Here is a 10,787-nt window from a genome sequence, read left to right on the forward strand (position 1 = left end):
GCTGCCCCCCAGCCCCCCCAGGGCCTTCTCTGCTGGGCAGTTTCCAGCCCCTCTCCCCCAGCCTGCAGCACTGCCTGGGGCTGTTGTGCCCTTGGCCTTGTTGAACCTCATACAGTTTTCCTCCAAAGAAAGGAAAGTTGGGCTATAAACTGGTGCTTCTTTTTTTAATTTCTTTTTTCTTTTTTTTTTGCCTTCTTGGACCCCATAGCACATAAGACATCTTAGAAAACCACTGATCCCTTGCCTGTTCTCTTCCTCTCCACCCTCTCACCTCCCTTACGTCTTCAGCTGGCTGCCTGCAGGGTTTGTGGTCTCCTGTGACCAGGTTTCACCACAGGGGCCAGGTCCCAGTCCTGTGTGGTTCCACCCCCGTGGTGTTAGTCACACCCCCTCTGTCCTGCTGTGCCCTTCCCTGCTTGGGCACTCCTCATCCAGGCTGCAGGTCAAAAGCTTTTGGTGAAAGGGTTGGTGTCATTAGATGTTCTTTTTATTCTTTCTGCTGGTATCCATGCCAGTTTTCTGTTGTGTTGTTTAATCTTTGTCTCTGTGAGTAGCTGTTCTTGCTTTGTACCTGTCCTGTTCACATTTCCAGCTCCCTGCTCTGCCTGTAGCTGTGTTGTGCCCACATGGTGGTGTTGGGTCTTGGAGAATTCCCAAGGTGAGCAAGTTCTCCATTCCCCCTTTGCTCTGAGAACTGACTACTAATGAGCAATACCTTGCAATTAATTTTTAACTTTCTTAGGGCTGTGGGACAGATTACTCAGTATGTGTGGAGGAACTGAAATTAGGGCCTCCACCTGTCATGAATGAGATTTCTATTTTATCAGATTGAATCAAATTATTTATTCTATTAACCCCCCCATCCCCTCCCTGCTGTTTGCAAAGAATCTTCTCCTGATTTCCTCCAGAAGCATTCCATCTCTCAGAAAGCTCATTTCACAAGGTCAGCTGATCTTCCCAGACATGGTCACGTTGTCAAACCAGCCACACTTGTGTGTGATCTTCAGAGAGGGAAGGAACTGTTCTCCCTGTCCTGCTGCACTCAGCTGTGTTCTCTGGAGTCAGGGACACGTGCTCCCAAGTGCTGCCTGGTTCTGCTCAGGAGGCTGGGCTGTGTTTCATGTGGTGTGCACTCATCCTCCTGGGGAGGAGAAAATCCTGGAGGGTCCTGCAGCAGCAGATGGGAAAAATCATTTCATTTTTAACTTGGCAGGAAGTTCTCCTCTCAGCTGTAAGCTAAATGGATTTGAGAAAAAAGCTGGAGATGTAGGAACCAAGTGCAAAATCTTGATAGATTAAGTGAAGTCAAGGAGATGGAAGTAACTTACTGAATTTGGACTTGCTTCATCCTTCATTAGAGTTGTATAATCATTTAAAAATCCATAATTTTTTTTAATAAAGGTTTGCAGAGACCTCTGGAGATCTTCCAGTTCAATCTTCTGCTCAAGGCACAGCTAGTTTCAAAGCTGGATCAGATTGCTCAGGGGAGTAGATAGTGGTAAACAATACTGTGAGCAGGAGAAAAGTCACAGAGCCTCATTTAGTGTCAGAGCTTTTCTTTTACATGTTCTTACCCTAATACTAATGTAATTGCTTAATTACTGTTCATCCCACTACGTAGGCATCTGATGGTTTGCATTCAAACTGCCACATCAGGAATCTTTATTTTTCTATGCATACACACATGTGCATGCCCTTGTATGGAAAAAAAACCCAGATTTTCATTTACATGCAGTCACAGCTCTCAGGTGACATCAAATGGAGCTTTACTTGTTCAGTGGCACAACACTGAGCAATGATTGTGGTGACTTATTGAGCACCTAAGAGCTGGAGAAGGAGAAGAATTAATATTGGGATTATATTTATATTTATGTGAGGGAAAGTAAATCCTTCAAACAGATTTAAAGCAAAATATTACATTAGAGTGTCTACTGTCCTGTCCACTCCTGACCTGTGTGTTAGTTTAACACAGTTAAGTGTGAGCTCCTTTCCTCCTGCAGGAGTGGCACAGGCTGGCACAGACCTCCCATAGAGTTCCTGCTGCCCCACAGGCCCTTTGAGGTTTGCCCTAGTTAGGAGATCTCCCAGCAACATGCAGCTTCAGACCCTTAGTACTGCTTTAAGAAGAAGGTGTGAGCCCTCTGAATCCCCAGCCCGAGCCAGGGGGAGCTGGACTGGAGGTGGCAGGACTGGGCTGGGGCCTCTCCACGAGCTGTCAGTGTGGTTTGAAGGCTTGGGCAGCAGAATAAAGACATCTGTACTGATGTACCCACCACCTCTTGGGTTTCATCACTATTGCCCTTATCCACACTTGCCACACAAGCCAAGAAGATCTCTATCATAGAATCAGGGAATGGTTTGTGTTGGAAGAGACCTTAAAGCTCATCCAGTTCCAAACTGGGCAGGGACACCTACCACTGGAGCAGGTTGCTCAAAGCCCCATCCAACCAAACCTTGAACACCTCCAGTGGTGGAGCATCCACAGCTTCCCTGGGCAGCCTGGGCCAGGGTCTCACCACCCCCCTAGTGAAGACAGAATGCTGGACTAACCTCCTCCTCTGAGCTGAGGGAAGAGCATGTTTGTGTGTGTGCAGAGAGTGATGAAAAACAGCTAAACATTGTAATGATGGGCAGCTGGCCAGTTTGAAAGGAAGATTGCTTGTGGGAGCACAGAGTCTGTTCCCCCTCACTGAAAATCCCTTGGCAGAATCACCCAAACCCTTGTTAACATGGGAGTAATTTTCTTTGCAGAAGAAATGTTTTGTCATTCTTGCAGCCACGTTGATTTCTTTGTACAGGGAGAGACTAAACGTGAGTTGAGAATTTGAGATAAAACCCCTGCAAAAAACCATCAGCACATGAATGGACATGAATCTGGTATTTGCATACAGGTGTAGTGTTAAGAGAAAATAAGCTCACCACTCAGGAATTCCTGTCTTAGCCAAATTAACCAGGATCAGCAAAATAAAGGAGCAGCTGGAAATGCTTCTCTGACAGCTGCACGCAACGTGCTCCTCAGCAGCATCTCTCCTCCTTTTATTGTATGTGAAAGATCTTGGGAAGAGAGGAGAAACCAGCTGGACACAGCAGCTTGGGCTGGACAGGTGGGACTTGCCAGTGGAGGAGTTTACAGGGAGCTGCAAGTGGGACCTCAGCTGGGTTTCCCAGCTTCCCCCAGCCCCTGCTGCCAGTGGAGGAGCTCTGCAAGCACTGAAGTGTTTGCCACTTGCAGGTTTTACAGGTTACTTATTGGTCCTTCTTGTCAGTCAGAGGAGAAGCTTTCCAAGGCAGTGCAGGCTCTCCATTAGATACTGGCCATTTTGCATGGTGGGAAAGAATGGTTTGTGAGCTTAAAATACTGACTGAATTATTTACTAATAGCTTCTGCCTGGCCTCATGGAAAACAGTTTTATTCCTCTTTTGAAGGAAGTGCAGAAACATGAAGTGAATGTTACCTGGTTTTGTTTTACTCACCATGCATTTGTCTTCAGAGAACTGTGCTGTGCTTTCCCAGGGAAACTGGTAAACTCCTTTCCACTGAACCAATGTAGAGTGGAGTATCACACTTGGGGCCCAGACCCAAGCTGTCAGGCCACCTGCTTGGACATCATGTGCCAGGAAGGTTTTAATGTTTGATTCTTCATCCTCCTCCTGTATCTGACTGACACCTACCTCACTGGGTGGCAAGCAGAATCCTCCCTGGGCACTGCCAACCAGCCTGGAATTACAGTTAGTTTTTTCAAGGGTTCATTTTGATGTAAAATTATAGAATCATAGAAGTATTTAGGTTGGAAAAGACTTAAGATCATCATCCAACCATTAACTTAACTCCACCAGGTCCACTGCTAACCCATGTCCCTCACCCCACATCTCCACAGCTTGGAATCCCCTCCAGGGGTGGGGACTCCACCACTGCCCTGGGCAGCCTGGCACAGCCCTGGGCAACCCTTCTGGGGAAGAAATTTTTCCTTATGTCCAACCTAATATTCTCCTGGTGCAACTTGAGGCCATTTTTTTCTTGCCCTATCACTTGTTCCTTGGTTACAGAGCCCAAACCCCACCTGGCTCCAGGCTCCTGTCAGGCTCAGCACCCCCAGGTCCCTCAACTGCTCCTCACTAGACTTGTGCCCTGGACCCTTCCCCAGATTCATTGTCCTTCTCTGAACCCCAGAAGATCTCTGAGGGAATCCATCTCTTTGCCCAGAATAGATCCTTTTTGGCTGCTGCAGGGTGAGGCTGAGGAGCTGTGAACAGCCGAGGAAGTCCCGAGGTGGCACCTTCATGTCTGTCAGCATCCCTGGGGCACAGGCAGTGAGACCTGCTGTCCCTGGCTCTCAGAACAGCCCTGGGAGCTGCGGGCAGGCACAGGACCCAAAGCCACAGCAGGGCACCTTGGAATTAGGGCAGGAGCCTGTCCTAGCCCTGGCGTGGCCCTCGGGACGCCGAGGTGTGGTGCCAGGCATCCCTCTGATGAGCCCTGCAGGGTGTTTGCCAGGCTGGGTTTATTTTGCTCTTTTACAACTCCACAGCAGCAAAATTATTCCTAAATACCCCTCCCTTCAAATTCTGAGGAACATTCCTGTGGTTTGACTTTAAACAGCAGCATAAAAGGCAGAGTCTGCTAAATATGTGTCATCTTTGTTTAAATGTTTCCTTCCCTAAATCTCCCCCGTTCCCCATGCCAGAGTTTTAGCTGTCACACACGAGACATGTCACCCTTCCAGCTGCACCCCTGTGCCAAGGGAGGTGTCTGGGGAGTAGGAGGGTCCTGACTGTCTTCCACAGGAACCATCCACCACGTGGCCTCCACTTGAACTGCTGCCCTGGCCTCCGGCTCACAGTCAGCACCTGGGGTCTCTGTGCTGCTGCTGCCTCATGAGCTCATATCCTCAGCCAGTGTTCTCATTTCCTTCGTGTGGTACCAGAGCTCCTGCATCCCACGGCCAACTGGTCCCAGACTCTGCAGGCATCTCCTTGGCAGCAGCAGATGGGAGGACAGAGATTTTCACAGAGCCCCTTGGCAGAGCAGGGTGGGGAGGTGGGGACTGGGAACACGTGGGGCCGTGTCACATCTGGGCAGCACACGCTGCAGGGCAGTTCAGAGAGCTGCTGCTGGCAGCCAAGAGCCCTTCAGGAGCCACAGCACTGCCTGTCACAGCACAGAACGTGGGTGTGCAGAGGGGCTCGTGTCTCAGAGAGGGGAGAAGTACAGAGGGTGCATCTGGAAGAGGCAAAGGAGGGTGAAGCAGCACAGAGGTGATCCCCCTGGTATGAAGAAAAGGCATAGGGAGCCCTAGAAGAGAGGAGACTATAGCTCTGTGCAGGTTCTGTGCTTGGGTTTTGAAAGAGGAGACCAAGGAGCAGAGCTGTGGTGGAGGCTGGCTGGAAGATGACGTGCAGGGACCTTGCAGGCAGCAGAGGAGAAGGGCAAAGGCTCCGTGTGGTGCCACGAGCTTCTGCCACTCTGCTGACAAAGTGTGTGGTCCTAAGCCCATAACTTGTTCTGGGACTGCTTCCATCTGATGATGATGATGTCAGCTCTTCAGAGTGTTTTGATGGGCAGGGGTTTGTCAGAACATGCTTCCTCTGCTTCCTTTAGCAATGATCAGCTTGTGTCCAAGCCCAGCAGCCCGGGAGGGTGGTTGTGTGCCAGGGGGTCAGCAAGCTCCCATTTCTCACACCCACTGGTGCTGTGACAGGCCTGTCACCTGTGAAGAGGGGCACTGCAAACACTTCTTGCCCTGAGGGATCTTGTGTTTGCTTGGGGGACCAAAGCAGTCTGTGGCTGGTAAGCTGGCCTGCTTGGCAGGAGCAAACCTGGGCATAGAGAGTGAAGTTCTGGATGGCAAGGTTTCACCTTAGACCTTTGTTGCTCATACTGCAGTGGGGAGGCAGGACAGTCTAGAAGCTTTCTTAGGTTCAGCATGCTTAAAATTGCTGGGTTTTTTAAAAAAATAAGATTAAAAATAATTTTAAACAGAATATTTTAAAGACAATTCAAAAGCAGTTGAAGATCTTGGATAATACTGTTTCTTAGGAGTCCAAGAGCATCAGCTCTTTCAGGCAGTTATTGTGACACGAGCCTTGTTTCTCATCTCTCAAAGAGCATTTCAGGCCCCTCCATGAACCACTAACCCATCAGGAAGAAAGGATGCTGTCCCCTCCTGGGCTGTTTGCTGGACTCATGCACACTGAAGCACCCAGAGCTGGTGCAGAGGAGGTGGTGAGACACACAGCCTGGGTGAGGGAAGCTGGGGAGAGAGGAGCTGGGTCCTGGCAGGAAGGAACAGGGGATGAGAGCAGAGGTAAGGGGAGCTTACCTCTGCTTGTGCAGCTGCTTGTGGAATTGCAGCCTGGCATCTTAGGACTTCCCAGGCTTGCTGGAGTTTTCACTGGCTGGCTGAGAGCTTCCCTCTCTCCTCTGTGTGTTGCTTCTGCTGTTTCTGTCCTGCTCACCTGTATCCACACAGACTTTAGGATGCTAGGAAAGGTGCTGCATTCACAGACACAGCCCTGCTTAGTGCAGCACTTGATCCTGCCACTAAGACTTTGCAAGAATAATGAAAGATTCTGGAGGCTTCTTTTCAAAGGAATTTATAATTCTTTTAATTAGTGTTGTCTTTGCTCTGAAGAGTGAGCTGCTTGAGCTAAGATCCCATTTCCCTTTCACAGTTTTGGGTTAAAAGGCTCAACAGTGTGTTTTGGTGTGTTTTACTACTTAGTGCCTTCCTGATCACAAGTGACACTGAGGGCACATTTCCTGTCTGCTGGAGGTTAGTACAAGACATGCAAATCTTAAAGCATGGACATAGTGTTTAATGAAATTAATTGGCATGTAAGCTTGCCCTTGGTCTGCAGCTTGGATGTAACCCTCAGCCTTGACTCCTTCAGCACTGCAGGAGGGACATGAGACTAGAGTAATCCAGAGCTAAGGGGAAGATCTCTGCCCACTGAGTTTATTTCAGCGTGGTTGCACGTGGCTGTTCTGACCTGGGGGATGTGTTGGCACAGCACTGATGGAAAGCCAAAGCCTTTCTACACTCTTTTGCTCCTGTGCTGTGTGGTTTCTTGCATGAGAGTAGACATGTATCTCTGCTTATCTTTGCAGAAAGATCTGACAGGGGTGGATGACCTGCAGCAGGTGAAGGCCCTAGAGATGCGAGTGGATACAAGAGAGAACAGCTTGGGGAGCTTTGGTAAGAGAACACTTTATCTTCTGCTCACCAGCTCAAACTTCCCTCTGCTGTGACCTGAAGCAGGACTGGGGGCTCAGTGCCAGTGTGAGCACTGTCCTGCTCAAGAGCTCTTGAAACATGATCTCCTTGCACCCTCTCACTCCTTGATCTCTGTTTTCTTCTGTGAGGCTCTAAACAGGGCTGAAAACTGTGGCAGTGGGATGAGTGACACCCCTTCTGTCTCAGGCCAATTAGTTTGAACAAATTCCTCTTGATTCACATGCCTCTAGGCCCTAGATGGTTGTTTACTGATTACCTTGCCCTCTAGAGCCCTTGGTGGGATTCTAGTGGAGCAGTAGCCCAAGTCCAGTTTCTCTCTACTGTCAGATTTCCCTGGGGCTGAGGAATCAGGGGTGGTGCCAGGCTGCTCGTGCTGCCAGCAGCCTGTCCTGTGAGTCCTGGACTGCCCCATGGAGCTCTGCTGGGTGGTGTGCTGGAGGAAGCTCTTACATACACACCATTCTGGTGAGCCCTGAACAGTTCTAATGCTTGTGATTCATCTCTGTGTCATCATCAGTGCACTGGGGAGGCAAGGAAGTCTCAAAGAAACTGCCTCTGTAGCAAAACTAACACTGAGAATATGAACCTTTCCTTTTTCCAGTCCTGGCAGTCATTTTCTGTCGTGTGGATTCCCACCACAACCAAGCCCATCTCCTGCTATGCTGGAGCTAACTACAGCAGGGTAGTATTTTCTTTGCCAAAAGGAGTCACTTCCCCAGAAGTGGGTGCTGGTGTTTTCAGCCAAAACGTTCATTTTTCATGTGAAAGTGATTATCATGGAACAGCTGATTAGCTTTGGGGGTCTTCTGATGTTGATTTCTCAAGAATGCTGAAGCCAGTACAGCGAAAGGAGCTTTGTCTTGAATTTTATAGCTGCTTTGTATTGGTGACACTGTTTGATTGCATAAACAAGTCTCTTTCTGATAAGCACTTGGTCATTCAAGGTAAATTAAATCCGTTCCTTGCAGAGATGATAATCTGCTCAGTCCTGTTTCCTCCAGGTGATAAGAAAATCTCATAATGCTGTTTCTACAACACTCAGAAGTGCTGCTCCCATTCCTGTGCCTTTTTACCTTAGCTCTGACAGGCTACCAAAACGTTTCCCCTTTTTCATTCTGTACTTCCCTTTGCTTTCCATTACTGGAATAAATCCCTTTCTTTCTGCTCCTGTGATTCAGCTTTGCAACTTTTACAGAAGACAGAGCACTACTCCTGTGTTGCCAACAATTTACATCTCATTTGTGTCCTACTGTTTGCACCAAGATTTGGCCCTCGAAGGCCCAGCAGCTGCAGGTTCCCACTGCCTTTGAGAAGAACAGGACATCAAGACCATCCTCAATTTCCTTCTGTCTTTTTCTTTTTTAAGACCATTTCTGAATTTCCTCCCTGTGAAGATCTCTTTGCAAGTGTCAGCAGGTGGCTAGGGCAGAAAGTTTCTCACTTGATGCTTCCAGTAATCATCAGTTCCTTGCAGGTTTTTTTCACATGACAGCTGATTTTTAGGCACATGGAGTGAGGCTTACATTTTGGGGGGTATCAGAGGGCACGTCCAGTGTGATGGGTGTAAGCAAGGCTGGAGGTGTGGGGCTCATTGTGTTCTCCTCACTGGCTGCCTGCCACTGTCTCTGCTGACCTGATCTCTGATCACAGGGGTCTGGACAAATATCCTGAGGGTAGGAGTAGGGTAAGAACCAGACCAACTGGAATGACAGAAGTTCCACTGTGAGAGAAGGAAAAGCTTCTCCACCATTAGGACATTCAAGTGCTAGGATACCTAGAGGGGTTTGCAGTCTCCATCCTTGGAGGTTTTCAAGACCCATCTGGGTGAAGGGCTGGCTCTGAGCAGAAGGTTGGGCTGGAGACCTCTGGGTGTCCCATGCAGCCTGGCCCACTCTGCAGTTTGGTGTTTCTGTTTGCATTCCAGACCTGGCTGGGAGCATTGTTTGCAGTCATGGTAAATCACTTCCCCTTGCTCTCACTGCTTTCCTTGGTTGTGGAAGGCAGGTAAGAGCATCTTTGTTATGGAGAAATTGTTGACATAATCAGTTCACACTCAGTAAACAGTATTGCTTTAACTGGTTTTATGTGTGAAGGTGAAATAGGCTGTGCAAGCTCTTAAATGGCCAGGTAAAAGAGCTGCAGGTTACTGGGCTGCCCTGGGTCACCTGGAACCTCACAGCTCTGGATACACCCCAATTTCCTCTTCAGAAACATTTAAATGTATGGCTACAGCCATACACAGACTGTAGCACGAGCACATCTCCTGCAGCAAGGTTTCCAGAGGGATTTAGAACCTGTTGCTTGAGTTTTGCTTACAGCCCAAACGGCATCACTCTGGGATGTGCCCAGCCTCAGGGCACCATCCTGCTGAGCTGTCGGGTCAGGCTCTGCCCCCGGGCCTGGCGTGGGGGGAGGAGCAGCTACACTTCTTAGGGACAGGGTGTGGGCTAAAACATGAGAAGACTGATACTGAAATATTCTCATGGGATCAGTTTTTAAATGAAGGAAAGGCTTTGGGGCAGAGCTTGACTGTGTGTGTGGGGGGGTGGCCGCAGTCTCCGGAGTTTGTGTCAGTGCACCTTGCTGGGTGACAGAGCAGTGACCCTCCTGGTGAGCCTCTCAGCCAGCAGTGCAGAGCTGGGAGCTCTCTGCTCCTCAGCTGCAGGGTGGCTGCTGCTGGTGCTCAGACAGATGACTGCTTCCTCTGCAGGAGCTCATCCCCCGGGTCTGGCCGCTGGCAGCTCTGGCACCACACTCACACCGACTCCGAGAAATCCCTGCTGATAGTGGTGGGGTAGAGTCATTTAGGACACTACATAGTTCTCTTATTTCTAAGTGATTTTAATAGCTACAAATCAAGTTACCCACAGTGCTGTTCGCTGGTACTTATTGAGTTGTTGCCTGCTGGTGGCCAGGCTAAGTTGATTACGTGTCTGGAGAGTGCTGCTGCCTCGCACGCAGCGCACCGAGGAGGAGCTCGGCCAAAGGCTCAGAAGTAGGCCCCTTATTTTATCACCATCATCCCTCTTTCCTCTTGCTCTATTTGCCAGCATTCCACACCTGAAGCAGGGACACGTGTCAGCAGCCAGCAGCGGGTAGTTGTGAGGCTGGAGCCTGAGTCAGGCACACACCCCCCTGCCCACGCTGGCCTTGCTTTAGCTGGTGCTCAGGGAAGGTGCCACAGCACCCACTGCAGCAGGGCTGGGGCAGCCCTCCAGGGGCCACAACTGTGCCCTGGGGCAGTGAGTGATGTGAAACCCTGCACTGGTGTGGGCTCTGTGAGAGTCTCATCTCAGGCAGCAGACTGCAGCTGGCCTGGGTCTGCAGCAAGTGCTGTGGCCATCTCCAGTTGTGCTGCCCAGTCCACCCTAGAAATGTGCAAAAAACTGCACATTTACAACATGTGTGGAAATAGCATCAAAGTGATGTATTTTTCTTGATCAAACACAGTATAAATTAATTCAATAGGTCCAGAGAAAGATCTTGAGAAGAGCAACGATGCTGGGGAGGGCTCTGGGGAACATGGCTGGTGAGGAGCAGCTGAGGGACCTG

The 10,787-nt window shown here is 49.5% G+C and overlaps 1 protein-coding gene across 1 annotated transcript in view; it reads left to right on the plus strand.

Annotated features, from left to right (window-relative positions):
• The window catches only part of LRRC56 (leucine rich repeat containing 56), a gene marked incomplete at its 3' end in the record, with an annotated part of 42,821 nt that overhangs the window by 2,698 nt on the left and 29,336 nt on the right, over positions 1-10,787 (plus strand). Inside the window, exon 2 of the mRNA XM_008948484.1 lies at positions 7,109-7,196. Within this exon, the coding sequence (XP_008946732.1) occupies positions 7,109-7,196 (88 nt within the window). The remainder of the gene's footprint in view (positions 1-7,108; positions 7,197-10,787) is intronic.

The sequence above is a fragment of the Merops nubicus genome, unplaced genomic scaffold, assembly GCF_000691845.1.
Source record: "Merops nubicus isolate BGI_N331 unplaced genomic scaffold, ASM69184v1 scaffold651, whole genome shotgun sequence".
In the NCBI taxonomy this organism is placed as follows: Eukaryota; Metazoa; Chordata; class Aves; order Coraciiformes; family Meropidae; genus Merops; species Merops nubicus.